Source organism: Capsaspora owczarzaki (genome assembly GCF_000151315.2).
Source record: "Capsaspora owczarzaki ATCC 30864 unplaced genomic scaffold supercont2.15, whole genome shotgun sequence".
Taxonomy (NCBI): domain Eukaryota; class Filasterea; order Ministeriida; family Capsasporidae; genus Capsaspora; species Capsaspora owczarzaki.
The window spans coordinates 299851-325662 of NW_011887306.1; the positions used below are offsets into that span (position 1 = coordinate 299851).

Consider the following 25812-nt stretch of genomic DNA (forward strand, 5'->3'; position numbering starts at 1 on the left):
AGCAAGAAAATTCACAAAGGCAAACAACGGGAGGAGGGTAAATGAGGCAAAGTAAATAACAAAAACGAGATAGGACTTGAGACGATTTTAAAAAAAAACAACAACAACAAAAAAAAAAAAAAAAAAACAAAAAAAAAAAAACTTGAGACGGAAACAACGCTTGAGATGATAACAACTCGAGACGATAAAAATATGGATAACAAAAACAAAGGGGGCTGGTGGTGTGAAGATCAGTGTGATTTTCACATGTAGGCGTGCCAAGAACGTCGTTCGATGCACCTGACGAGGTGCTGCTTGAGCAAAGCAGGAGGGAGCGGCTCATACAAGACGTCTTCAACACCGCTTGCCAGGATGCTGTCAATCAGCGAGGGCAGTGTGTTGGGAGGAACGACCACCATCAGTGACAAGTCGGCCGAGACGGGGTTTGCCCGCAGGCGCTGAAGAGTGGTCGGGGTGAACACAGCGAGGTCGCAAACGACAATTTGGATTTTGGCGTCGTTCATGGCCAGCTTCACTTGATGCGCATACTCCTCCGAGGAGCGGAACTGAGGCGAAGTTGCGTGCATCTTTGTCATCATTTCTATGGCAGCCTCCTTGGCAGAGCGGGCTACAGCGCCAATCAAGCCTTCAAGCTCTTCGACAGTCGAGGTGTTGGCACTGTCCAGGTTGGCCGACTGTGTAGCGTGCTGAAACGCGTCCCAGTTGGCGCGGTTTTGGGAAATGCTCATCACACGCGGACGCGCGGTGGGTTGCGTTCCTTGCGTCCCAGAGTGTCCGAGACCCGGAGTGGGCAATGGAGTTGAGTCCGCCGAGCTTCCGGGAAAGTACGTGTGGCTCAGGTGCGGCAAGCCCGCGGAGCGCGAATTCGTGGAAGCCATGGAGCTGCAAGATGCCGAGGTCGTCAAGCCGCCGTGGCCACTGTTGCGGGCATTGGCATTGGAGAACATGCGCTGGGCGTCGAGCAGCAAGTCTGAAAAGTCACTGGAATACATCGACTCGAATGAGAGCTTGCGAGCACCACCTCCCAGAGACGTGATCGACCTGAGACCCTGCGAGTGGTCCAAGCGAGCGCGCTTTGGCGATGCACTTGGGAGGGTCGTGAATGGGAAGGCAGTGCTGCCTTGCTGGATCATGGGCGAAGGCGTGTGGTTGCGGCTCGCCAGAGAGTGCGCGGGCGAGAGACTGGCGGTCGAGTCGACGGCATCCATCTCGGAGACGGTCCGGTTTCGTCGGGCGGTGATGCGTGTCGGAATCGGCGTGGGCGGAGTCGGCGCCGAGGACAGCGCCGCTGAGCGTGAGCGTTCCGGCTCAAAGCAGAGCGGCAAGAATTGCGGGCGCAGCGGCGTGCCGTCGTCCGTGGTGGCCGGGGAGAGCATGTCGGCGCCGCCAAACGACGAGCGACGCACGGGTGCTCGCTGAGGTCCCACCATTGCCACTGGGATGGGCGACGCCTCGCCTGCGGACGAGTCGTCCTGATTCTCCAGCGCTTGAGTGAGGGCGCGCGCCGTCTCAATGTCGCCCCTGGCACGGTCGGTGAAGGCGCGGGCGAACGGGTTGTGGCTAATCTTGAGGGCGCGAATGTTGGGGTTGCAGTAGGCGGTGACGGCAATAAATTGGGTCTCTTCAAACAGCTGCGAGTGCACCAGGCGATGTCCAGGCAGGTGCATGCGGTTGGCGCCAGCTGGAGCCTCCAAGTCCACCTCGAGCATGCTGGACTCGTCCTCCGCGAGCGGCTCAAACACTTGGACGCAGAAAATGTACTTGTGGAGGGCATGCAGCAGGACGGCGTCGCTGGTAGTCGAGGTGATTTCGTTGTTGGTGATTTTAAAATCAAACATGAAGGGGTGTTCAACCCAGACCGAGCCCAACGCTGGCGAGCTGTTGTGCACAAACTGCGTCACAACATTGCAGTCCAGCGACTTGGAGGTGGGCACTTCCGCCCAGGCCTCACCGACATAGCGGTGGGCGACTTTGGAGGCCTAGACCAAGAAAAGCAACCCATCCAAACCAAATGAATACATGCACACCAAACCAACCGCAAGGAATTGAGCAAAACAAAAACAAAAAGGACGTAAACAGACGAAGGAGAAAAATTAGCAGAGTTGGAGCGCATGTTAAAAATGACACGACTAATTAAGAACGAATTGCGAATTGCGAACAACAATGATAAGCGGTCAAGCGGTCAACGCTCAAAATGGATTGACCAATGGCTGAAGACGTGAACTGCGCAATTCGCATTCACGACCGCAACAACCGCCAGAGCGACCAACAGAAGAAGAAAAAAAAAAAAAAAAAAAAAAAAGCCAACCAGTTCCTTCAGGAATCTCCCGAGGAATGAAAGAATGGAAGGCATTCAATAGACTACGAGATGAGATAGATATGATAGATAGGAGGACAAATAAAAAAAAGGAAACAAGAGTAGAGGAAAGCGAAACAAGCCGACAAGTCGATGACTCAGGCGGAGAAACTCCAATCCCATCGAATGAAACAACGACTCGCACCAATGGTTCATGCCCCCTCCGCCGCCACCGTAAAAAAGCGAACTCCAATCGCACCACAATTAGCGGAGCTATTAGAAGATCAAACGCTCGACTTTTCGATGCGAAAAAAAAAAAAAAAAAAAAAAAAAAAAAAAAGGCAGCTCCAAAACAAGCGAATCACAAAAGACAAAATAATCCGGACCATCCGCCCACCGCTTCTTTTAAAAGAACATCAACAAAAAAGGATACGAGGAAAAAAAAAGTGGGTCTGAACTTGCTCTTCTAGCAAGCAAGAAAAAAAAAAAAGGAAAAATGCACGAGAGGGGGCTTCTTCGACGTACCGGGACAAAGTTGATGACAATGGAGAAGGAGCGGTGCTCGGGGAGGCCGGTGATGGTGAAGCTCGGCGTTGGGAAGAGGCGACGCCCCTTCTTGGTCAAAATCATCTCATTGCCGTGGCGGAAGAAAGTCCGCCAGAGCTCCTCTTTCTCCAGTGCAATGTGGACGCCGGGCATGCTGATGAGGCGGAGTGGGCTGCCCATTGTGAACTGCACGCGGCGGGAGCAGGGCTGATCGACAGAGGCAGTGCTCAGAGTTCTGCGTCGGGACCCCGATTCGGTCGCCTGCTGCTGCGGGTGCTGTCCTGCGGCCACCGACAGGGTTGATCCTGCGAGAGCTGCGCGAGTCGACATTGACGAGAGAATCTGCTGCAGCTGCTGAGCCTGCTCGGTGAGCTGGGCTGTTCCGGGCCGCGACCCAGATTGGGACGTGATTTCGCCGAATGCGGTTTGTTGGTGGAGCTGTTCGAGCCAGGGCTCGGCGGCCTCACGCTCCAGGTCCATCAGCTGCTGCTGCTGTTGATGATGATTCTGCGAAAAGCGCTGGTGGAGCTGTGGCTGCTGATGCTGCTGCGTGAGGCGCATGGGTTGCTGGTTGTCAAGGAGCATCAGGGTATGCGAAGATGTCGCGTTCGACCTGCCCAAATTTCCGCCCACGAGCGAGTCGTCATAAAAGGCCGAAACTGCGTTGCGAGCAGATGCGGGCGAGCCGTTGGGTGCTGAGCTGGTCGCGCTGCTGGCGCTGCTGTAACTCACGCGGTGAAGAGCATTTTGGTAAACAGCGCCAGTGCTGGTGCTGGTGCTGCTGCTGCTGCAGGTGTCGTGGACAATGCTGCTGCTATTGGTCATGTTACCACCATTTTGGATATTGGTGTTTCCGCCCATTCTCACGGGTGCTGACAAGTCCATGGCGAATTGCTGCTGAGCTGCGGCCGCCTGAACCATTGCAGACGTCAATATCGAGTGCGGTGCAGAGGCTGCAGGGGGCAGGACGTTGCGGGTGGCGGTGTTGTTGTTGTTGATGTTATTGTTGTTATTGTTGTTGTTAACGTCGGTGACGAATTTCACACCAGAATTCCCAGCGAATGAAGAGTGCACTTCCATTTGTGTTTTGACGCCGTTGTTGTTGTTGTTGTTGTTGTTGTTTGCGGTGCTGCTGCTGCTGGCATTGGCGTGAAGGTTGTTGCTGTTGTCAATGGGCTTGCCCATGCTGAGCGAGTCGCTGGCAGCGTTGATGCGCGAGGCATTATTGGCGCTGGAATGGAAGGGGAATATTTCGTCGCCCAATTTTGGGGAGCCCGACCAATCCAACCCCTCCAACTCCTGTGACCCCAGCAGCGGCGAGAAGCCCAGCGACGAAGCGGTGGGCGACTGCGACTGCGACGACGAAAGTAGGGGCAGTGCGCTGGCCGTCAGCTTGAAGGCCGACTCGGGGCGCTGGAAGAGGAAATTCGCATTGTTGGCTGCGTTGGCTGCGTTTGCTGCGTTTGTTCCGTTTGTTGATGCTGCTACTGCGCCAGACGATGCTGCCGACGCTGCCGCCGCCTGAGTCATGGCCGCACATGTTGCCTCCGTTGTCATCGCCATTAAGGCTGGAATGGTCGCGTCGGGCATGACTACATCCGACGTAATCACGAACGGGCTTGGCGCAGATTTGTTATTTTGATCCAAATCTTTGGTGCGTGCCAGCATTCCATTGGCGCCCTTGCTGCTGTCGTTGCTGTCGTTGCTGTCGCTGCTGGCGCTGGATGCATTGCTGGTCGACGTGTTGCTGAATCCAGCGTTCACCGAGGCTGCGCGGGCAATCGGCGGGACTGCATTTGGAGGGAAGCGTGTTGCGTCGCTGCTTCTGTTTCTGCTGTTGCTGCTACTTGTGCTGTGACTTGGTCTGCTATTGCGTGCATTGAATGGGGGTGGTTGATGCTGCTTTGTCTGATGCTGATGCTGCTGGTCCTACGAACGAGCGACACCCCGAAGCACGGCGCTGGATGCAAATAGAATAACCAAAAAAAAAAAAAAAAAAACAAGATCAAATTGTTGTTAGAAAATGAGATGAAACAAGAAAAGAAAAAAAAAAAAGCGCAAGATCAAAGTTAAAAAACAAAGACTGCCTTCCAAAAGTGATCCAATGCTTAAAAACACACAGTTTTAGGATCTTAAAACTTAATTATAAAGTACAATTTGTTAATGAGGGGACGAGGGGGTTGCGCGAACGCACAAAGCATGTGATTGGAGTTTTTTTTCTTTTTCTTTTTTCTGTTTCGCGCGCGTGCAATCTCGAAAAAAAAAAAAGTTCTTCTGGTCACGAATGGTTGGAAAGCAAAGCAAGCGCTTCGTTCGGCGTTTCGTTCACGCCCCAACTCGTCGTCGTGCAAGCCATTGTGCAGGGTGGTAAACAAAGAGCAATAAAAACACAAAAAAACGTGCCAAAATTGCAATGCTCCAAGGCAACACACACACACCAAAAAAAAAAAAAAAAAAAAAAAAAAAGTTACGTAAAGCTCAGCTGTCATTCGTTCCACCTCGAATCATGCCTGTGTGTCTGCTGAGCTCGCATTCTGATCTTCCCCATTCCATTGCCCAAAGACGCTTCTTGCACACATCCGCAAGAGGGGGGAGGGTGCAGCAGGCGGGCGGGAAATAAGCGAGGAAAACGCAATCAAGCCACACGACCGCGCCCCTTTCGAAAAAGAAAAAAAAAAAGCGGAAAAAACCCAAAAGCAATAGAAAAACAAAGGAACAAAGGAAAAAAAAAAAAAAAAAAACAAAACAGCGGATGGAATGGATCGCGGTTCGGGGAAAAAAACGCAAAAACAACAAAATAAAGCGCGAGGATACACGCGACAGGCAAGCACAACCACTCGTCGTTGCTGCGACTGGCGACGCGTGGAGGGATGAGCGAAGAAGTGCTTGTCGACTCTCTTTTTTTTATTGTTTGTGTCAATGACTCATTTGGGTCTCTAATCGCTTTTGCACGAGATCCTGACCTTGAATTCGCCGAACAAAACCCGCCCCATGTCGCTTGATTCCGACAAGATCTGAAAAACCGCCCTTGTCCAATCACGCGCGGTATGTACGCAGTGTGGAATGGAGCAACAAGGCACCAAAAAGCACAGCTGGAGCAGAGCAAGACTCTCGTCTCTCCAGAAACCCTTCTTGCTTCACAAAAACGAGTCCCTGATATGCTAAGGTACGTTGAAAAACAGAGTCCGGGTGTGTTTTGTTGTTGTGTTGAATCTTGATGGAATGTTTTGTTGTTTTTGTTGTCGGTTTTTGTTTTTTAAGGCAACAGCAATAAACCAACGAACAAAAAAAAAAAAAAAAAAAAAAAAAAAAAAAAAAAAAAAAAAAAAAAAAAAGACAAAAAAACAAAACGAGGAGGGTGATCCATCTCGAAACCAGGTGCAACTAGCCGTGTCCAACGAGTGCTGAGATAAACAACCAATCACAGAAAAACGATCGCCACCGCAGCCGATAGACGGTCGCACGACTGTGCGAACGAGCCATCAACACAGAGAGAGAGCGAGAGACGCCCCTCGTGGACGCTCGTGCAGGTTGATAAAGCACAAAAACAAGGTCTCCCAAGCATTGGCTTGTCTGCAACTCGCAGGGAAGGAGAGGAAGGGGAGTATGCAAGAGGCGAGCATGTGCAGATGATTCAGCCGCCAATCGGATGAGATGTGCATGGAGGGCGGAAGAGGATGTGTTGGAAAAAATTGGATCGAGGCCCGACGGCTTGTGGTTTGTTGCATTCGCTTTTGATTCGTTTTTCCCTTTTGTGCAAGCGCTCGCGATCAACTCGGAAGCACGGGTGCTGCACTGACATGTCGGTCTCCACCGTACACCCCCCGGTCAGGCGCAACGCATTGTCATTGACGAGCTGCAGCCAAACACTTTTGCCTCAGCTGTTGTTGGTGGACTCTTTTTTTTTTTCCCTTTTTTTTTTGTTTTTCGTAGTGATGAGACAGAAATTGAATTCTTGGTGGGGGTGACATACCAGGAATGCGAATCAATTGCTGAGATACACAAGGAGATGAAAATGAAGAATGGTCTCACCCCTCACGTCCAAATCGAGGGGGAAAACCGGCTTCAGCAGGTTTTTTTTGAATTTGCTGACCAAGATGGTGGCTGGAAGTGGCCTGCAGCTGCGACAGGTTGTAGCACAATAACGAACGAGCGCGCTCGGTTGCTTAGTCACCGCGTTCGCACTTTGCGATGGCCCCCCCTCATTGCGTCGCAACATTACTGGGCTTTTGGTCTCTGGTGCCCTTGATTGTGATTCGAATAAGAAGGCACGTACTAGCGAAAAAGCCGGGGGCCCCCATGCGAATTCTGTGGTCGGGTCGGGGCAGGTGCCCACGATGATGACGCGGCTCGAGGCCCCAGATGCGCTCGGGGCCCCGGCAAGGTGCTCTCCGCCTGCATTGCTACCAGCTGGTGTTTCTCTTGCCATTCAGGCACAAACAGTTGTTTGTGCTGTCAAGTAGGATGGACGAGCGTGTCACGAAAGCTGGCCTGCCCTCGAGCGTGGACCAAAAAAAGTAGCAAACAAACAGAATCTGGCCAATTGGAGCTCGGTCCTTCCATCGATTTTGGTGATCAAGCTGGCCAATCGGCGCCATCGATTGTGTGGATTTGTCGGTAGTGATCTATCGCTCCCTGCATCACGAGAAGTGCGACTCTTGCGTGTGCGCTGCATGGTGGTTTGGCAAGACTGATTGTTTGACAGGAATTAGCTCGTGCCCGCGTTCCTGCGCTTCGTGGTGGAAGGACTCGACTCAACAGGAGGTTGCATGATAAACCAAAAAAATTCTGCGCGAGTGAACACAAATCCCCGACAAGCGCAAGACCGCTGGTGGTACTTGAACCCTGTGCTTGCGTGCGCGCGCCCCAACCGATCCTTTCAACTTGGGGCCTGTCTCCAATGGGATGCAAGCCATACGAGCCTTCGCCGCAAAGCGGAATGCGCACGAAAAGTCGTCGAATGGCCACACAACCTTGGCGCTCAACTACAGCGCCCAACCCGCAACAACTCGCCTTGGCTTTTTTTTTTTTTGTGGGACGTAGCAACGTCCGCTCGCGCTGACAAACCCGCTCGCCCTCCCCATGCAAGGGCAGCACAGTATGACCACCAACCAACTGTTGCGAAGACGAGTCGACATAAGACGCGTTGCCAATGACACGGAGACTCTGACGAGGCGGACAAAGCCACAAGGTGTGCCAAGCCAGATTGTTGTAAATTTGCGATTCGCTTAGCTTTGGACTCAAATTGCATCAAACGAAAAAAAATCTTCCAAACTCAAGTAGTTCCCCAATAAGCGGAAAAATTCCACATAAACCCCTATTCGAGAGGTGCACGCGCAGGATTGAGCATGACTGGTTGAAAATTGAGTCAACTTTTTCATCTCTGTCCACCTCGGTTGTGCTTCCAAGCCACGGCAGCATCTTTTCGCTGCACGAGCTGTTGCTTGGCAGGCGCAGCATGGGTCGCTCTTCGAAACAACAAGTCTATGGTCCCGAGCCTCGGTACCTCTCAACAATAATGCCTCGCGCTGGACTTTGAATTCTGCGCGCATATTCACGTCCGGCTTCTACCAGACAGCGCCCTGGACCCCGGCGTCACCGTCGCTCAGGCTGCCGGGACACTGCTCGTCGACGACCGAGGCAAGCAAGCGCCGCACAAAAGCCTTCAGCAGCGTTGGTGGATGAGAGCAGAGTAAAAAGTTTACAATGTACGAGAAAACAAAAAAAACAACATGTGCCTTTTTTTTTGTTTCCAACATTGCAATGGCAGTTGCACAGTGCAGCACAAGTTGCTTGAACAGCTCGCTTGGGTCCACGATGACTGAAGCAGTGTCGATTGTCGCTCAAATGCAATGGCAGGAGATAGACGAACGGGGATGTGCGGGTGGGAATTCATTTGAAGCCTCGCAGCCCGAAGCCCCAGGCAAACGAACATGACATGCGGCCACCACCAGTAGGAAACAGCGCGCAGTCGTCCACACTTGCTTTGAGGGTACTGAGGCAGGGGACGAGGGCGAGGGTTGCAGGATCGAACGAGCAGCAAAAAAGAGCATTGCTGCTCTTTACCGCTGTCCTTTGTGATGATCCTGTTTGGTGCTCGGTGGAGGAGCGTCCGCACTCCCCGCGGAGCAAGACAAGATGGATGGACGAAAGCACTGATGATTTCTACTAGACTTACAGCTCGACGAGGGCGATCCAGCAAGAACAGAAGGACAGCACGCGCCCACACACCAAATGGCGGAAGAACAACAAAACGCCATGCAGGGATCGAGTCCCCAATGCTGTCTGATCTCGGAAATGCATTGGCAAGGCTCTGCAAGGACTGCGAGGACTCAAAGAAGCGTCCGTTTGGCAGAGTGCGTGCTCTCTGATGTGCGGGTGTTGACAGCGTGGTGGCTGTGTGGGTAGGGGTGGTGGTGGGGGGAAAAGGAGGAGGCAGAAGAGACTGACCTTTGACCACCCTGACGCTGACATCCAGACATTCAGACATTGCTTTTTTTTGTCTTGTACCTCTTTTGTCGGAGTTGGTTGTCTTCCAAGCACACTATCAATTTCGAATCATCATTGACGATGATTTCTTCTCTCTGAACCTTTTTGTATGGAGCTCCATTGCTCTTTTTTTTTTTTATTTGAATTTTCGTCTTTTTTTTTTTTTTTTTCTTGTTTCCCTGCTCTTTCGTACCCCTTCCCCACCGCCGCCGCTCTCCCAGACGACCATGCCGCCACCACTAGGGAACAACTCGGACTGCAAGTTCGAAATCCGCGAAGTGTGGGAGTACAACTTGGAGGAGGAGATGGCAGTAATACGCGATGTTGTGCAGGACTATCCGTACCTGGCAATGGTAACGCTCTCTCTCTTTCGCTCTCACTCGCTTTCCCCCCCCCCGCCCCCTTCCGCCTCCGTCCAAAGCACTTCATTCTCATCTTCGTCCAGTTGAACTCTGTGCTTTCGTGTTCAGTGACTCAAGCGAAGGGGGGGGGGAAAGACAGTTTCCCTCTTTTTTTTTTTTCTCGTTCGTTTCAAGCGATGGCTGCCCCTCGAGTCCAACCCCGAAGTGCGTTTGTTTTCGTGCTTCATTACGTGCTTCATGGCGAATTGCTGGATGGAGAGAGTGAGAGTGAGAGAGCGGGATTCGCATCGTAAGTCAAAGCCTCACTGTTGAACTAACTCGTCCTTCTGTTTGGTGAATCCAGGTTATGAACAAGGTACAACACCCAAACCACATGCATCTCCAACACATCATCCTCTCCAGGGCGCCAACGTTTCTGGGCTGGGTCGCCAGACAGACAGACAGAGAGCGAGTGATGACGAAGGCCTTTATGCTGTTCTCGATTGGCGTTTACGTCACTGCTCCCAACGCTGATCCGCTCACATCCACATCGGATGGCGCGATTCGTCATCCTTCAATTCTGATTGACTGATTGTTGTTGATTGTTGTTGATTGTTGTTGGTAGTTTGTCTGGTCGCTGGGCCTGCCGCGAAAGTGGGGCTTCACGGACGTCTACGGCCTCGATGCAGACCTCCTCGCAATGGTCCCGCAGCCCGTCGTGGCAGTCATGATGCTCTTCCCTGTCACCAAGCCACACGAAGACCACCGCGTCGCAGAGGACGAGCGCATCCAGGCAGAAGGGCAAACACTCAGCCCCAATGTCTACCATCTGAAGCAGACCATTGCAAACGCCTGTGGCACTGTTGGCGTGCTTCATGCTGTTGCAAACAACAAGGACCGATTGGAACTCCGTATGTACCTTGACAGCGGGATGAGGCGTTGCTCTCAAAGCGAGAGTTTTGCCGATCTGACCTGAACTCTTCGTTGTTGTTGTTGCCGGTTTTCTCTGGTTGTCTGGACACACAGCGGAGGACTGCTATCTGCGCAGGTTTGTGGAGAACGGCTCCGCCAAGACGTCAGAGGAGCGCGGTGAGCAGCTCGAGGTCAGCGAAGAGGTGACCAATGTGCACGAAGAGTGTGCCAACGAGGGCCAGACTGAGGTAGGGGCTTTTCGCTTTGTAGAGTTGGAGAGTATTGTACAAAGTGTTGTTTGTGATTCTGCATGTGCTTTTGTTGCCTGTCAAGTGGTTGGATGGTGTTTGAACAAGGGTGTCTGATCTCGTCGTTTAACTTTGCACCTTTCCAACCCTCCCCCCTTTTTATGGTTCCCCTTTCTTTGGCTCCCCTCCAACAGACACCCTCGCTTGACGATGACACCTTTTTGCACTTTGTGTGCTTGATCGAGCGTGATGGCTTCCTGTACGAGCTGGATGGCCGCAAGTCCTTCCCGATCAACCACGGCCCGTCCAGCCAGCAAACCCTGCTCGAAGACGCCGCCAAGGTCGTCCAAAAGTTCATGGATCGCGACACTTCCCAGGTGCAGTTCAACATGATTGCCTTGACCGAGTTGCCTCAGGACGCCGAGTGATGTTTGCTGGTGCTTTTGTTTTTCTGTTCTTTTTTTTTTTTTTTCCCTTTGTGATGTTGCTTGTTTCCACCTGTGTGTAAAGCTTTGTTGTGTTGAATGTCAATTGAACAAATCAGCTATCTTTCAACGTTTTCTTCTTTTTTTTGTTTGAAAATAAGAGTCAATGGCATCCAGATCACAAAAAGTCGACAAAAAGAAACCCAAACGAACAAAAAGGTCTTACATGTAAACGCACAGCAGACCAGAACAAGAAGCAACAAGGACATCATTCAACGGGAGGGGTGGGAGAAGCAAAAAAACTGAGGAGAGCCCAGACAGCAGACACATGTGTGCATCTTGAAAACTCGCCCAGTTTTTAGTACTTTCGTGCATTCACGACATTGTTGGCCATGACCGTGCTTGGAGACTGAGGGACGGCGTTACTGAACGGCTTGGCACCGCCGTTGAGGCCGTAGTTGCTGGGTGGTGTGCCGGGAGCACTGCTGGCGGCGTAGGTGCCGTTGCTGCCTGCTCCAGGGGTGGTTGAAGGTGAGTATGGGGCTCCGCTGGTGGCGGGCGTGGTGGCGCTTGATGCTGGCCCTTCCAACTTGCTGAGGTAGGATGTGCCGAGACCGTAAATGTGGCCTTGGAACTTGGAGTCGTCAATGTTGTCCTCAAAGAAGAGCTGTCGCATCTTGAAGAAGGCGAACGCGGTCAGCATGCTGTCGCTGCCCGCTTGGTGTTGAGGGCCGTATCGCTCCACCTCCAGGTCGTCGCTGACGTCTTGCAGGCCGCCCTTCAAGTGCTTGCAGCTTCGCATCATGAACTTGATGTCATAAATGCAGGGGAAGTACAAGTACAACAAGGAGAAAAAGTCTGATTCTTCCGTTGGCAGCGCGGTGCACGTTAGAACCTTGAGCAAGTATGCAAAGTCGTATCCACTGCGAGCGGAAGAGCAAGGGGCGGGTGTGAAAGAAGTGGGGAAGGCAGCAAGAGTGGCGCAAATGGGAAAAAGAAAGGGAAAAAAGTCAGACACGTGGGTGCAAGAGTGCCACACTTTGTCGAGTATGTCAAAATATCATCAACAAACCTGTGGAAGGAAATCCATTTGATTTGATCGTTCAGCACGATGCCAGAGGGAATGAGCAACTCGGCAAAGTGGTGGACATCAATGCCGTCGGCTTCAAACCGCATGAAATTGATGCCAGAGCGTGTCAACAAGTCGATCGAATCCTGTGCGTATGTATCCTCTCTGTCAAGTGCAAGAACATAGCCCCCAAAGAGCAAATGGCCATGTCAGTGTCAGGTGCAGGCCATCCAAATCTCAAAATGAAACAAAAAAAAAAGTGCCTGTTCCAACTCACGATAGGCTGAACTTGAAGTTAAACTGCCATGTGCACACGTCTTTTGGTGTGTTTCCGTGCTCGTCAGTGAAGGTGATGCCCAGCTGGATCAGCTTGAGACGGTCAACGTTGCAGCGGAGGGTCTGGAACGTGAACTCGGCCTGCGATCGGAAGTTGCCCACTGGTTTTACAACCACGCCGGGGAACTCTGTGTCCTATTGTTTTTGATTTCGTTTTCGGATTGTTGCAACAATTGCAAGTGACAAAGAGTCAGACGATGTGTATGGCACAGCAAAGTGATGAGTAAGCAATGGGCGATCAGTTTTGACTTGCGTTTGTCCACTCCGTCTCTCCACTCCCCCCCCCCTCCACGCCAACGCGATTCTCGTCAGTGATCATCCATTTTCAGCATCAACGTCCAGTGACCATCCCAATGGACAGTCGTGCTGGAATCGCTTAAAGAGCCTCATGCGGTTTGAAGCCGACGGCATTGATGTCCACCACTTTGCCGAGTTGCTCATTCCCTCTGGCATCGTGCTGAACGATCAAATCAAATGGATTTCCTTCCACAGGTTTGTTGATGATATTTTGACATACTCGACAAAGTGTGGCACTCTTGCACCCACGTGTCTGACTTTTTTCCCTTTCTTTTTCCCATTTGCGCCACTCTTGCTGCCTTCCCCACTTCTTTCACACCCGCCCCTTGCTCTTCCGCTCGCAGTGGATACGACTTTGCATACTTGCTCAAGGTTCTAACGTGCACCGCGCTGCCAACGGAAGAATCAGACTTTTTCTCCTTGTTGTACTTGTACTTCCCCTGCATTTATGACATCAAGTTCATGATGCGAAGCTGCAAGCACTTGAAGGGCGGCCTGCAAGACGTCAGCGACGACCTGGAGGTGGAGCGATACGGCCCTCAACACCAAGCGGGCAGCGACAGCATGCTGACCGCGTTCGCCTTCTTCAAGATGCGACAGCTCTTCTTTGAGGACAACATTGACGACTCCAAGTTCCAAGGCCACATTTACGGTCTCGGCACATCCTACCTCAGCAAGTTGGAAGGGCCAGCATCAAGCGCCACCACGCCCGCCACCAGCGGAGCCCCATACTCACCTTCAACCACCCCTGGAGCAGGCAGCAACGGCACCTACGCCGCCAGCAGTGCTCTCGGCACACCACCCAGCAACTACGGCCTCAACGGCGGTGCCAAGCCGTTCAGTAACGCCGTCCCTCAGTCTCCAAGCACGGTCATGGCCAACAATGTCGTGAATGCACGAAAGTACTAAAAACTGGGCGAGTTTTCAAGATGCACACATTCGTCTGCTGTCTGGGCTCTCCTCAGTTTTTTTTTGCTTCTCCCACCCCTCCCGTTGAATGATGTCCTTGTTGCTTCTTGTTCTGGTCTGCTGTGCGTTTACATGTAAGACCTTTTTGTTCGTTTGGGTTTCTTTTTGTCGACTTTTTGTGATCTGGATGCCATTGACTCTTATTTTCAAACAAAAAAAAGAAGAAAACGTTGAAAGATAGCTGATTTGTTCAATTGACATTCAACACAACAAAGCTTTACACACAGGTGGAAACAAGCAACATCACAAAGGGAAAAAAAAAAAAAAAGAACAGAAAAACAAAAGCACCAGCAAACATCACTCGGCGTCCTGAGGCAACTCGGTCAAGGCAATCATGTTGAACTGCACCTGGGAAGTGTCGCGATCCATGAACTTTTGGACGACCTTGGCGGCGTCTTCGAGCAGGGTTTGCTGGCTGGACGGGCCGTGGTTGATCGGGAAGGACTTGCGGCCATCCAGCTCGTACAGGAAGCCATCACGCTCGATCAAGCACACAAAGTGCAAAAAGGTGTCATCGTCAAGCGAGGGTGTCTGTTGGAGGGGAGCCAAAGAAAGGGGAACCATAAAAAGGGGGGAGGGTTGGAAAGGTGCAAAGTTAAACGACGAGATCAGACACCCTTGTTCAAACACCATCCAACCACTTGACAGGCAACAAAAGCACATGCAGAATCACAAACAACACTTTGTACAATACTCTCCAACTCTACAAAGCGAAAAGCCCCTACCTCAGTCTGGCCCTCGTTGGCACACTCTTCGTGCACATTGGTCACCTCTTCGCTGACCTCGAGCTGCTCACCGCGCTCCTCTGACGTCTTGGCGGAGCCGTTCTCCACAAACCTGCGCAGATAGCAGTCCTCCGCTGTGTGTCCAGACAACCAGAGAAAACCGGCAACAACAACAACGAAGAGTTCAGGTCAGATCGGCAAAACTCTCGCTTTGAGAGCAACGCCTCATCCCGCTGTCAAGGTACATACGGAGTTCCAATCGGTCCTTGTTGTTTGCAACAGCATGAAGCACGCCAACAGTGCCACAGGCGTTTGCAATGGTCTGCTTCAGATGGTAGACATTGGGGCTGAGTGTTTGCCCTTCTGCCTGGATGCGCTCGTCCTCTGCGACGCGGTGGTCTTCGTGTGGCTTGGTGACAGGGAAGAGCATCATGACTGCCACGACGGGCTGCGGGACCATTGCGAGGAGGTCTGCATCGAGGCCGTAGACGTCCGTGAAGCCCCACTTTCGCGGCAGGCCCAGCGACCAGACAAACTACCAACAACAATCAACAACAATCAACAACAATCAGTCAATCAGAATTGAAGGATGACGAATCGCGCCATCCGATGTGGATGTGAGCGGATCAGCGTTGGGAGCAGTGACGTAAACGCCAATCGAGAACAGCATAAAGGCCTTCGTCATCACTCGCTCTCTGTCTGTCTGTCTGGCGACCCAGCCCAGAAACGTTGGCGCCTTGGAGAGGATGATGTGTTGGAGATGCATGTGGTTTGGGTGTTGTACCTTGTTCATAACCTGGATTCACCAAACAGAAGGACGAGTTAGTTCAACAGTGAGGCTTTGACTTACGATGCGAATCCCGCTCTCTCACTCTCACTCTCTCCATCCAGCAATTCGCCATGAAGCACGTAATGAAGCACGAAAACAAACGCACTTCGGGGTTGGACTCGAGGGGCAGCCATCGCTTGTTGCCAGACGGAGTTGGGCGAAAGTCGCTGGTAGACTCAGACATGGTGTTTGCTCAGCGTGTGAAAAAAACGAAATGAAGCAAATAAAAACTGAGCTTTACGTTTCCGAACATTTAACATTATCTCAACATTTTTCAAGTCAATTCTGCCGCACAAGGTCCTGATGCTCGTGAGATGGCTGTCAGAAAGCACAACACGGCTTTGCAAGATGTCAACAATAACCTCAAGTTGCAGTGGTTGTGCGGATCTCGGAATTCAGAATTGAGGCCATTTCAGTCGTAAACGCTCCTTTCGCCAAGCAGACGATCCGGCAACAGTCGTCGCACGACCAGCGTCATAGCTTCATTTTTTCCATTCAAAAACAAGCAAGTTTGAAACCAACCAAAATCTCAGTCTTCATTTCTCAAACCAACAACAACATCATCCGCAAAACAGAAACAGATGACGTCTGAATCCAATCCGTCCGATGCCGGCTCTTCGCCGTCGCTGCTCCGCACCGTCTTCAAGGCGACCAGCGAAGATACTCCCAGGTCCATCCTGACCTTCGGTACGTGTGTCTATGGCGAGATTTTTCCATTGCCTCTTGTTCTATCGTTTGACCGACGTCATGCCCGCCATGCCGATAAACTGATGGATGATCGAATTTTTCCTTGTTTGTTGTTCTGGTTTTGTAGGCGACCTGGCGACCCAGCAGCCCTTCTTTGACTCGTTCGGCCTCGAGCTCTCCAAGTTCTCCTCCGAGAGCTACTATCAGCGTAAGTCTTTTTGCCTTTTGCGTGTGTGTGTGTGTGTGTGTGTGTGTGTGTGTGTGTGCGTACGAGCGTTGTGAAACAGGGGTTGGCGACATCACGCCGACGTCATGGAGGTTTCATTTTTAGCCTTCTCCATTTCCTTTTTTTGAAACAAACGCCGACAACAGCCTTTCATTCAATGTTATGACGACCGATTGCGCCTGCTGAAACTCACCATCTGACAAAATACATGCTGTTGTTGTTTGGTCTTGTGCGTGTGACATTTTACCGACCTCCACACACAGCCGAGAGGGACGCGTTGACGGCCAGCAAGGACAACCTCAAATTCCTGGCGTTCGACACGACCAGCGGTCCCATGCACGCGGATGCCTTCCTGGATTATGGTGGCCGTGGCGGCTGGGTAAGTTTTGGCTTTCTTTTTTCTTTTTGTCAACGTGGCATGGTGTGGGGCGGGGGTGTGTATCTGTATTGTTCTGAACAACTCGACAACCGTGTCGTTTTGTTTTGGTTTTGGTGTCAACTGACCATCTTCCTCCATTCTTCTCTGACACACTTCTCTTGCTATTGCAGCGCTACAGCTGGCGCATGGCCCTCATGAGCGGGCAAGGCATGCTGGCGATGGCGGATGCAACCAAGCCCGCCTCGCTTGCCAACTTGCGCCTGGAGCTCGACAGCATTACCAACATGCGCTACCGCATGTGGGACTCTGAAAGCATCAACTCGACCACGCCTCTTTGCCTGCTGATTGCCAACGCCGACCAGCCCGAGGCCGTGGCGACTCGGACCATCATCCGCGAGCTTGGCATTGCCGACAGCTTTGCTCGCCGTGGCGTTGCCGTGTTTGCGCTTCGCGGCTCGATTGCGTATCAGCCTGCCGGTCAGAACGACGCAGCGCTGACGCAGGCCCTGCAGTGGCTGAAGGTTGGCATGGACGCTGTGCGCCGATCCCGCATGGATGACAGGAAGCGCGGCAAGTCCAAGAAGGGTTCGATCAAGGTCGCGCTGTACGACGAGGAGGAGCTGGAGGCCGAGCCCGCGCCCGCGCCACTCTCCATCTTTGACAAGGTGGCCAACTTCTTCTCCAAGTCACCCGAAAAGCCCACCGTGACCAAGAAGCAGAGCGGCGCTCAGACATACGATCTTGGCCTCGTGTTCAGTGGCGCCGGCCAAAATGTCTCCCAGCATCTGAGGGCCGAGTACGCTGCAACCCCGGCGCCAGTCAATGAGGACGAGAAGGAGAAGCCGAAGCCTGCCGAGGAGAGCCTCGAGGACTTGTTTGAGAAGTTGACAAAGTCGTCCGAAGTCGCCAATGAAGCCGCTATCGCCGTTGAGCCGGCGGACGAGGTCCCCAAGCCGGCTGACACGACCGATTCGGATTCTGGCATTGGCGAGGATCAAGCACTGGTGCTGGCCGTGGCGGTTGCGACCAAAGAGCTCGAAGTGACTCTGCCAAAGCCCGAGGTTGTTCAGCAGCTCACCTCGTTTGATGTGGCTCTGGGTACTGCCCCGATTGTTCCGGCTGCCGTGTAACCAGAGATTCTGTTCCCGGGACAATTATTGAGCGATTGAAAAGACCAAAAAGAAAAACAAAGAAATGAAAAAGGAAAAGAGAAAAACCAAATAAGAAATTTACAGCTTGATTTGTCGGACTTGCATTGTTCTGTCCAAAAGATTTGAAAAGACATGTAATCGGAAAATACAACACACGTGAATGCATGACCATTGTTCCCTCCATACTTTGCTCAGCAATGCCAAAACATGTTTGCAAAAGCGCGCTCACAGTCAATTTTTGGTTTGTTTTTTGTTGGGCGAGTTTCTAAATGCGATGATCAATGATCACGACGGATGCATGTGCAAATGCCACACTGTATTATGCTCAATGTGTCTCAGTTCCCAATTCTCAGTCTGTCTCAGTATCTCTTTGGTTTTGTCCAATGCTGGCTCGATTCCATGCGACGAGTCGCTCTGCCGTCGCATTGACTGCTAATGCCGCTGCTTCTACGACGACGACCACTATTGCTGCTACTAATGCTGCTGCTGGTACTTCCAAGTTGATCAGCAGTGCGCTTCCAGCACAGACTCCATCTCAATCTCAGTCCATTCCAACCCTGCGTCAGGCCAAGGCGCAGTCCCACCTGCACTCTCAGTATCAAGCTCGATGGATCCACTCGCACAGTGCACCGCATCACCATCCAGCAGCAGCAGCAGCAGCAGCAGCAGCGCTCCGCGCGTACAACGCACTGACTCGCAGCGTCGCTCCACTGCTCAGTCCCGACAGCAACAGCAACAGTCATACTCGTAACGATCTCACTCCAAACACTCTCTCGTGGTACATTTGCGGTCCAACCGTGTACGACGAGGCGCATCTGGGCCACGCAAGGTACACAGACAAGTTTTCTCAGACGTACAAATGTGGAAATGGCGTCCACAGCTTGTTCCAACAGAATGATCATGCATGTGCAGCTGACAACGTATGCTATTTTCTCTCTTTCTCGTTCTTCCCCCATCCAATCTACAGCTGCTATGTTCGGTTTGACATCATTCGCAGGATTCTCACCGATCGAGCCGGTCTGCGCGTCTTCCAACTGATGGGAATGACGGATATTGACGACAAGATCATTGCGAAAGCAGCCAGCACCAACAGGTCTCACTCTGAGGTGGCGCGTCAATTCGAAGAGAGCTTTGTCCAGGACATGGCTGTACTTGGTGTCCGTTCTTGTTCTTGTGCGTTGTGACAAACCTCTCGCTCGGTCCAAGCACCTCACACCCTTTTTGTGTGTGTGTGTGCGTGTGGATGTATCTTGCTCTTTGAAACAGGTTCGGCCGCCAGACGCCATTTCTCGCGTCACGGAAAGCATTCCGGCTATTCAGCAGTTCATTACCAACATTATCGAGCGCGGGTTTGGGTATACCGCGAGTGACGGAAGCGTCTACTTTGACACGCAAGCGTTCGGCAGTCGCTACGGCAAACTCCGACCGAGTGCTACCGCCGACAAGTCGAGCGCAGAAGCGACCGAGCCTGCCGACAGCAACAAGCGCTCGCCCCGCGATTTTGCACTCTGGAAAGCAACAAAGTCTGCAAGTGAACCCGGGTACCCCTCGCCCTTCTCCCAAGGGCTCGGGCGTCCAGGCTGGCATATTGAATGCTCTGCCATGTGCAGGTATGGGAGTTTTTGGTAGTTGTCAGGGACGAACTTTTGTCATGTTGCTGAGATTCAGCTTTTTTTTTTTTGTTTTTGTTTGTGTTTTTTTGATTTTTTTTCTGCCATCATGATTGCAGCGCTGTCTTTGGACAGCATCTTGACATCCACTCTGGTGGAATCGATCTGCTCTTTCCCCACCACGAAAACGAGATTGCACAATGCGAAGCGCATCACGGGGTGGATCAATGGGCCCACCATTTCTGGCACACTGGTACCGCTCGACGTCGTTCACTCTGGCAATGTACTTCCGAGTGTACTAGACACTGGTCGCTCACTCCATGCCCTTCTCGCTGTGTCCTAGGTCACTTGCTCATCAACAAGGAAAAAATGTCCAAGAGCTTGAACAATTTTGTCACCATCAAAGTACGCACACACGCTTGCACTGCCGCAGAGCTCGTCTCGTCTTTGTACTCACGCACCGACTCTACAGGACTTCCTCCGCAGCTACACTTCCAACCAGTTTCGTCTCTTTTGCTTGTTGACAAACTATCGACAGTCCGTCCATTTTGACGACAAAACCATGCAAGGAGCCATAGCGCTGGAGCGTAAACTCGCTCAGTTTGGTGCCGTGTTGCAGACTGCTGGGGCTACCGGAGTGGCTTGGGACAGCCCGGCTACGCGCGCCTGGGGCACTTCCGAGGTGGCTTTGCGAGATCGGTGCGTGTTCTTTGCCAAGAAATGTTGTTGTGCCAGTCTTTGTGTTTTTTTGGAAAGCTTACCTGTTCTCCTGTTGCTTCTTTGGACAGAATCCTGACCTTTGAAGCAACGGTGGATGCCGCCCTCTGCAATGACTTTGACACGTCAACCGCAATGCAAGCGGCGATGACACTGGTGCACCACACCTATCTCTATCTCGATGCAGTACAAGGCCAGCAACCGAACAAGCTATTAGTAGGCAGTGTGGCGCGAGGCATCGATGGCCTACTCGTCTTGTTCGGATGCCAGTCTCTATTGTCGTCCCCGACAACAGCCGCGTCGGGGGCCGAGGCAGCGGCCCTGGCGTCTGCGTTTGCCGATTTCCGAGCGCAAGTCCGCAAAGTCGCAATGGCCAATCCTAAAGCAAACAAAGAGTTGTTCCAGCTTTGCGATCAAGCGCGAGCAGAGACATTCCCCAAGCTGGGCTTTGAGTTGCAGGTATGTCAAAGAGTTGCTTGACTCGATTGCTGCGCTTCGCTTTGTTGTTTCGCTGTCTCACAAATTGTTGGGAGTACTGCAGGACAACAAGTCAGGGTGGCTGCTTTCCAAGCTCGCCAAGGCGCAACCGTGATCGTCCAATACATTCAAACGAATAAATGTTGTTCAAGTTTTTCCTTACAATTGACATCACACAAATCAAACACACACACCCACCACATACACACACCCACCACACACACATACACACCACACACACAAAACCGCGCTCAAGAAGAAAAAAAATTTACTGCCAGCCGAGCCAGCTGTGTGCAATCAGCAGGTAAATTGTCGCGACGACGAGAGAAACAATCATGATGGGGAAGCCCGTCTTGAAAAAGTTCAAGAACGAGATTGGATAGCCGTGCTGCTCGCTTAGACCAGCGCACACAACGTTTGCAGAGGCGCCAATCAGTGTTCCGTTGCCACCAAGACACGCGCCAAACGCAAGTGCCCAGACCAGCGGCCCAAGAGGGAGGCCAACATCCGGATCTGTTGCGAGGTTGGTAACCACGGGGATCTGACAGAGGGGAATCAAAAAAAGAAGAGAGAGAGAGAAAAAGTGTGAGAATGGCATGCAACCAACAATCCTTTCTTCCACCAGCCAAAACAAACACTTACCATTGCGGTGGTGAAGGGAATGTTGTCAATAAAGGCAGAGGCCAGGCCAGAGACCCACAGAATAATGATGATGGCGACGGTCAGGCGGCTATCAGGATCGACCGACTTGATCAAAGTAGCCGTTTGGTCGCCGATAAAAGTGATGAGACCGAGCTCGGAAAGGCCCTCCATTAGAATGAAAAGTGCCGCAAAGAAAAGAAGCGTGCCCCATTCGACCTTGGCGAGAATGTGCTCCATGTCGAGGTTGTTGGACAAGAGAAGCAGAGCCAACGCGCCAAGGATGGCAATCCAGCCCAAATCAAGGTGAATCTCGGGGAGCGAGTGCAGGAAGAAGAACAGGATGGAGATGCCGAGGACCAGGCACGAGTTGATAAACAGCGGAAAATTCCGCACCTTGTACTGCGCTTCCAGTTGCTTCGTGTTGATTTCCCACTGACCCATATCTTCTTGAGATGCGCGAGCCAAGTACTCGTTCAGCTGCGTGCGGACGGAATGGTTGAGACACATCAGGCGGTGAGCATGAGGTGCGAGACAAACAAGCACACAAGCACACGAGCACACAACCAAACAAACAAACAAACAAACAAATTCAACAGTTCGACTCAAACTGGAATCCCGACATACCTCAAGAACCTTCTTGTCCAAAAGCTCGCGAACGTGGCTTTCTTCGTGAGAAGACGCTCCAGAGACGTGGGCTGCTGCTCGACGCCAAATCACAATCTCGCGCTTGAGCTCGGCGACCTCGGGCGAATCGTTCACCTCGAGGTTTTTGTGTCGGTACATGAAGCGCAGCATGCCATAGCACGCTGCGGTGACGAAAATGACGCCGACCATCATGTGCAGGGTGAAATTGGTAAAGTTGATGCCATTGTCGCTCATCTGCTTGTTGGCCACAATCAAGACATTCGGCGGATCACCGACAGCCGTTGCTGTGAAACAACAATGGTGCGAATTACCGGACAGGAATGGACACGCAGTGAGCGACAAATGACATCATCAAACCACCAGCATCTAGTACAACGCTCGGTACCTGTGCCTCCAATGTTGGAAAAGAGCACTTGAGCGATCAACACAGGAAGGGGATCGAGATTCAGCACTTCGCAAAGACTGTCGACAAATCAACAACAACGTGCAGAAATGAGAGCAAGAAAATCAACGAAATGATTGTACTGTAGTTCGACAAGCCCCCTCCCGGCTTACCGAATGCAAACGGGCGTCATGATCAGAATAGTAGTGACGTTATCCTGTGCAATGGCAAACACGGAACAGAGCCGCCTCCCCACCATGAGTGACATGCATTTTTCACCCAAACATGCAGTCTGGCAACACCGTACCAAAAAGGCAGACACGATGGTCGAGAACATGCAGAGCATGGTGACAAGATACCAAACTTTGCCTTTCGAGAACTTGTACGCCTGGAAAAGCCGAAAGAGAGAGTGTGAGAGTGAGCACAAGACAATCGAGACATCACCAAGACACCAGACACTCTTTCAGCTGACCTTGACTGCGGCGTACTCGAAAAATCCAGTTTCGGAAAAAATGCCCACCATGGTCATCTGAGACAAAACAAAATGTGAGAGAAGAGCCTGGCAGCGGACATGAATGGACATCATTTAGGTACGTTACCATGCCGAACAAGAGGCAAACGGTCTCGTAGTCAATCCAAGCCACAATCACCGTCAAAGCAGGTCGCTTGTTCAAGATTGCGAGAATGCCGAGCGTAAAGAAGCTGCCAAACATGGCGGCAAGAGTGCGATGAATGATTTCAAAGATGATCAGCACGTACACTCCGAGCAGGATGGTAGCGGCGAAGGCCACCTGTCGCAATAAGAAGCAAAGTGAGTTCCAGCTCAAAGAGAATAAAAAAACGAAAAGCCCGCAAAGAAATGGCACAGGCAAGAGCAAAAAACCCGCCCCCCCAAAAAAACCAAACACCCCCCCTCGTTACCTGGAAATGAATGAAATAAGGATGACCAATAACCTTGACAGAAACCGCAACTGGAAGAGGAGAGTCCGTTCCAATCACCAGCCGAAGCGCATCGACACTTCCAGTCACCTCGAATTCATGCTCCTTGTCCACGTTGATGAACGTGTCGCCGCTCGTCTCGGCCGTGGAAACATTCACAACCCACTTTGTATCTGCCAAGGACCATACTCCTTCTGAAAAGCCCCATAAATGAAACGTGACGGTGAACAGCTCGTCCGGAGAGTGCTGGCCAGGTTGCGCGATGAGATGGACTCCAATAACGTCGTAAGGGTCCGAGACGCTAATGTTGTGATCTAAACCAAAGCACAAGTCATCGATGCAAGAAAAACAATAGGTGAGCCGAGCACAGGTGAGCGATACCATTGGACCACCCTGTTCAACCCAAAAACAAAACAAAAACGCTTTACGTACAAGCTGAGGTGTTGGAGGAAATGGCATACATCGGGGAGGACTCGGACATTTCGTCATTGGCAGTAAAGATGACGGCGGCAGCAATAAAGCAGCCTAGTAGGATGATGGTCTTGAGTGCGGATGCCCAGCGGGAGCCGCCGTGCTTGGTGCCGTGGCCGCCGCCGCTTCCAGCATGGCCACCGGCGCCGTGGCCGCCTGGAGGCTTTTTCGCAGCGACGGGACCTTCCGAGACCTCGCCGACTGTGCCACCAAGATAGGCCATGGCCATGCCGTTCATGCTATGCGCGTTCGCGTTGGTAGGAGCGTGGCTTGTGCCTGGGCGCAGCAGCGGAGTGTTGTCGTCGTCGTCGTTGTCGGCTCCCGTCCCTTCGCCAAGGAAGCGAGTGGAGCTGATGCGGCCTCCGGTGCGACTGACCGTACGCTGCTGCTGCTGCTGGGACACGCTCCCATATCCCGACGACGTCTTGAACGTGGTGGATCGGTTCAAGCCTCGCTCGCCGTCGTCCAAGTCCTCGTCCGAGTTGGCACGGTCTCGCCATGTATTGCCCACCATGGCCGACGCCGCGGCATTTGCGTTGGCAATGTTTGTCGCTGACGAGCCAAAGCTGATCGCAATGCTGTCGTTGAGCGGGTCGTACGCCTCTGCGAGCGCGCCAGTAGTAGCAGTAGCAGCAGTCGTGCCATCCATGATAAAGTTGTTGGCGAACGGAGATGAGGTCGCGTCCGCAGCCGCAGCCGCAGCAGTACCAGTAGTAGTAGTAGTAGTCGTCGTCATAGTAGTAGCAGTAGCACCACCACTGGCCGGTGTCTGGAAGGACGGCCGCTTCTTGAGATTGGCCACCTTGCGTCTCACTCCCGCGGGCGACGACGCAGTGAGTGATGACGGCGACGGTCTCCCGTTGAGCTCTTCCTGTTGCTGCTGCTGCTGCTGCTCAATGTTCAATGCTGCTGCTGCTGATGATGATGGTGGTGGCTGGTGCTGCTGAAGCGGTTGCACGGGTCGCTGCTGCTCAGGTGTCACACTCGTGATCCTTGCAGAAGCCGCATTGCTCGGATTGGCAGCCAATGATGATGATGATGTACTACTACTACTACTACTACTACTATGGCCACTGACAGTGAAGCTATTGCTGCTGCCCTGAGGTTGAGCCTGCTGCTGCTGCTGGTGGTGGTGATGGTGGCGAGAGTGTTGGTGCAGCGGTGAGATTGGATCAAATTCGTCCAATTCGCCATTCTCATTCTCCGATGAGACTGCTGCTGCTGCTGCTGCTGCTGCTCCGGATGCCGCTGAATGGGGATCGGTCGACATTTCTGGTTGTGTTTGTCGTCGCTCTAATCCGCGGTGGGGGGTGCAGGCTGAGGTGGGAGCGACTTTGAAAAAACAAAGAAAAGAAGAGAAGAGGTCACGCTGCTGCTGCTGGAGAGCGCTTTGTTGTTTGGCTCGAGTTCAGAATGGACGCGATGGTATCACAAGGAAAATAAAAAAGACAAGTTGAAGATTAAAAAGGACTGCTGATTGATTGGAAAGCATCACAAGACCGTTAGCGGAGCAAATAAATAAATCAATGGGCATAAAAGGGAATTGAAAGAGAAGGAAATGGATGATGCATGCTAATGGAAATTCAGAATGATGGTCTATGACAGAGCATACGGAAAACAAAGCCCCCTCCCCAAGAATGGGGGATCAAATGCCACCAAAGGATTGCAGAAAGAAGGGAGAAAGAAGAGAGAAAGGGAGAGTTGTCAAAATATCGAATGGAACGCTTCACGCGTATTGGCTCGTCTTCCTGTATTGCTTGCTGACTGACACTTTGCTTGCTTGCTTGCTCACTCAGCAATAAATACATGCACTACTAATGCATGATCATTGATGATCTTCGTTTTCTTCCAAAATCGCAAACCAAACTCGTGTCAGTCCAGCTTTTTTTTTTTTTTTTTTTTTTTTTTTTTTTTTTTTTTTCCTTTCAAGTTAGTAGTGTTTTCCATTTGCTTTGTCGCTCGTTATGAAGAATCAGACAAAACACGTCAACATTGAAGCGCAAG

General features: G+C 51.9%; 9 protein-coding genes across 9 annotated transcripts; 4 read left to right on the top strand and 5 right to left on the bottom strand.

Moving 5' to 3' along the window:
* Positions 1–141: 141 nt before the first annotated feature.
* CAOG_07284 (hypothetical protein) lies at positions 142–6852 on the bottom strand. The gene is made up of 3 exons (XM_004343093.2): positions 6816–6852; positions 2822–4802; positions 142–1979 (listed from the first exon to the last, which is right to left on the bottom strand). Exons 2-3 carry the CDS (start codon positions 4508–4510, stop codon positions 243–245), a joined length of 3426 nt encoding a protein of 1141 aa, XP_004343143.2. The 5' UTR covers positions 4511–4802; positions 6816–6852; the 3' UTR covers positions 142–242.
* Positions 6853–8582: 1730 nt separating this feature from the next.
* On the bottom strand, positions 8583–9275 carry CAOG_09068 (hypothetical protein; the record flags this gene model as incomplete). Its single annotated transcript, XM_011272499.1, has 1 exon — positions 8583–9275. A coding segment is annotated over one exon (693 nt), but the record flags the coding sequence as incomplete, so codon positions are not given.
* Positions 9276–9558: 283 nt separating this feature from the next.
* On the top strand, positions 9559–11377 carry CAOG_07285 (ubiqutin carboxyl-terminal hydrolase l3; the record flags this gene model as incomplete). Its single annotated transcript, XM_004343094.2, has 4 exons — positions 9559–9684; positions 10298–10583; positions 10699–10832; positions 11027–11377. 4 exons carry the CDS (start codon positions 9559–9561, stop codon positions 11258–11260), a joined length of 780 nt encoding a protein of 259 aa, XP_004343144.1. The 3' UTR covers positions 11261–11377.
* CAOG_07286 (ccr4-associated factor) lies at positions 11378–12981 on the bottom strand (the record flags this gene model as incomplete). The annotated part of the gene is made up of 4 exons (XM_004343095.2): positions 11378–12180; positions 12330–12491; positions 12604–12797; positions 12961–12981. 4 exons carry the CDS (start codon positions 12979–12981, stop codon positions 11616–11618), a joined length of 942 nt encoding a protein of 313 aa, XP_004343145.1. The 3' UTR covers positions 11378–11615.
* A 69-nt stretch (positions 12982–13050) lies between these two features.
* CAOG_07287 (CCR4-NOT transcription complex) lies at positions 13051–13868 on the top strand (the record flags this gene model as incomplete). Its single annotated transcript, XM_004343096.1, has 2 exons — positions 13051–13154; positions 13304–13868. The coding sequence occupies 2 exons, from the start codon at positions 13051–13053 to the stop codon at positions 13866–13868; spliced, it is 669 nt and encodes a 222-aa protein (XP_004343146.1).
* A 182-nt stretch (positions 13869–14050) lies between these two features.
* On the bottom strand, positions 14051–15732 carry CAOG_07288 (ubiqutin carboxyl-terminal hydrolase l3). Its single transcript, XM_004343097.2, has 5 exons — positions 15589–15732; positions 15438–15449; positions 14903–15188; positions 14654–14787; positions 14051–14459 (listed from the first exon to the last, which is right to left on the bottom strand). The coding sequence occupies exons 1-5, from the start codon at positions 15664–15666 to the stop codon at positions 14226–14228; spliced, it is 744 nt and encodes a 247-aa protein (XP_004343147.2). The 5' UTR covers positions 15667–15732; the 3' UTR covers positions 14051–14225.
* A 271-nt stretch (positions 15733–16003) lies between these two features.
* Positions 16004–18093, top strand: CAOG_07289 (hypothetical protein). Its single transcript, XM_004343098.2, has 4 exons — positions 16004–16169; positions 16297–16377; positions 16659–16774; positions 16945–18093. The coding sequence occupies exons 1-4, from the start codon at positions 16064–16066 to the stop codon at positions 17902–17904; spliced, it is 1263 nt and encodes a 420-aa protein (XP_004343148.1). The 5' UTR covers positions 16004–16063; the 3' UTR covers positions 17905–18093.
* Positions 18094–18308: 215 nt separating this feature from the next.
* Positions 18309–20844, top strand: CAOG_07290 (cysteine-tRNA ligase; the record flags this gene model as incomplete). Its single annotated transcript, XM_004343099.2, has 8 exons — positions 18309–18754; positions 18893–19073; positions 19192–19529; positions 19655–19788; positions 19879–19940; positions 20008–20234; positions 20324–20711; positions 20794–20844. 8 exons carry the CDS (start codon positions 18309–18311, stop codon positions 20842–20844), a joined length of 1827 nt encoding a protein of 608 aa, XP_004343149.2.
* A 26-nt stretch (positions 20845–20870) lies between these two features.
* CAOG_07291 (tyrosine transporter) lies at positions 20871–25268 on the bottom strand. Its single transcript, XM_004343100.2, has 10 exons — positions 23770–25268; positions 23320–23651; positions 22998–23189; positions 22871–22927; positions 22706–22786; positions 22572–22615; positions 22402–22478; positions 21996–22300; positions 21372–21848; positions 20871–21270 (listed from the first exon to the last, which is right to left on the bottom strand). Exons 1-10 carry the CDS (start codon positions 25076–25078, stop codon positions 20998–21000), a joined length of 3147 nt encoding a protein of 1048 aa, XP_004343150.2. The 5' UTR covers positions 25079–25268; the 3' UTR covers positions 20871–20997.
* Between the last annotated feature and the right edge of the window lie 544 nt (positions 25269–25812).

What these genes read in the sequence shown, in the direction of transcription:
- CAOG_07284 (XM_004343093.2), bottom strand. Translation starts at nt 4,510, where the DNA reads ATGCTGGCACGCACCAAAGATTTGGATCAAAATAACAAATCTGCGCCA. An exon ending in TTGTCATCAACTTTGTCCCG is followed by an intron (nt 1,980 to 2,821) that starts GTACGTCGAAGA and finishes TTCTTGGTCTAG; the next exon opens with GCCTCCAAAGTCGCCCACCG.
- CAOG_07288 (XM_004343097.2), bottom strand. Translation starts at nt 15,666, where the DNA reads ATGTCTGAGTCTACCAGCGACTTTCGCCCAACTCCGTCTGGCAACAAG. An exon ending in CAAGGACCGATTGGAACTCC is followed by an intron (nt 14,788 to 14,902) that starts GTATGTACCTTG and finishes CTGGACACACAG; the next exon opens with CGGAGGACTGCTATCTGCGC. An exon ending in CCAACGAGGGCCAGACTGAG is followed by an intron (nt 14,460 to 14,653) that starts GTAGGGGCTTTT and finishes CCCCTCCAACAG; the next exon opens with ACACCCTCGCTTGACGATGA.
- CAOG_07289 (XM_004343098.2), top strand. Translation starts at nt 16,064, where the DNA reads ATGACGTCTGAATCCAATCCGTCCGATGCCGGCTCTTCGCCGTCGCTG. An exon ending in CTCCGAGAGCTACTATCAGC is followed by an intron (nt 16,378 to 16,658) that starts GTAAGTCTTTTT and finishes CTCCACACACAG; the next exon opens with CCGAGAGGGACGCGTTGACG. An exon ending in ATGGTGGCCGTGGCGGCTGG is followed by an intron (nt 16,775 to 16,944) that starts GTAAGTTTTGGC and finishes TTGCTATTGCAG; the next exon opens with CGCTACAGCTGGCGCATGGC.
- CAOG_07291 (XM_004343100.2), bottom strand. Translation starts at nt 25,078, where the DNA reads ATGTCGACCGATCCCCATTCAGCGGCATCCGGAGCAGCAGCAGCAGCA. An exon ending in TTTGCCTCTTGTTCGGCATG is followed by an intron (nt 22,928 to 22,997) that starts GTAACGTACCTA and finishes GTTTTGTCTCAG; the next exon opens with ATGACCATGGTGGGCATTTT. An exon ending in ATGACGCCCGTTTGCATTCG is followed by an intron (nt 22,479 to 22,571) that starts GTAAGCCGGGAG and finishes ATTTGTCGACAG; the next exon opens with TCTTTGCGAAGTGCTGAATC.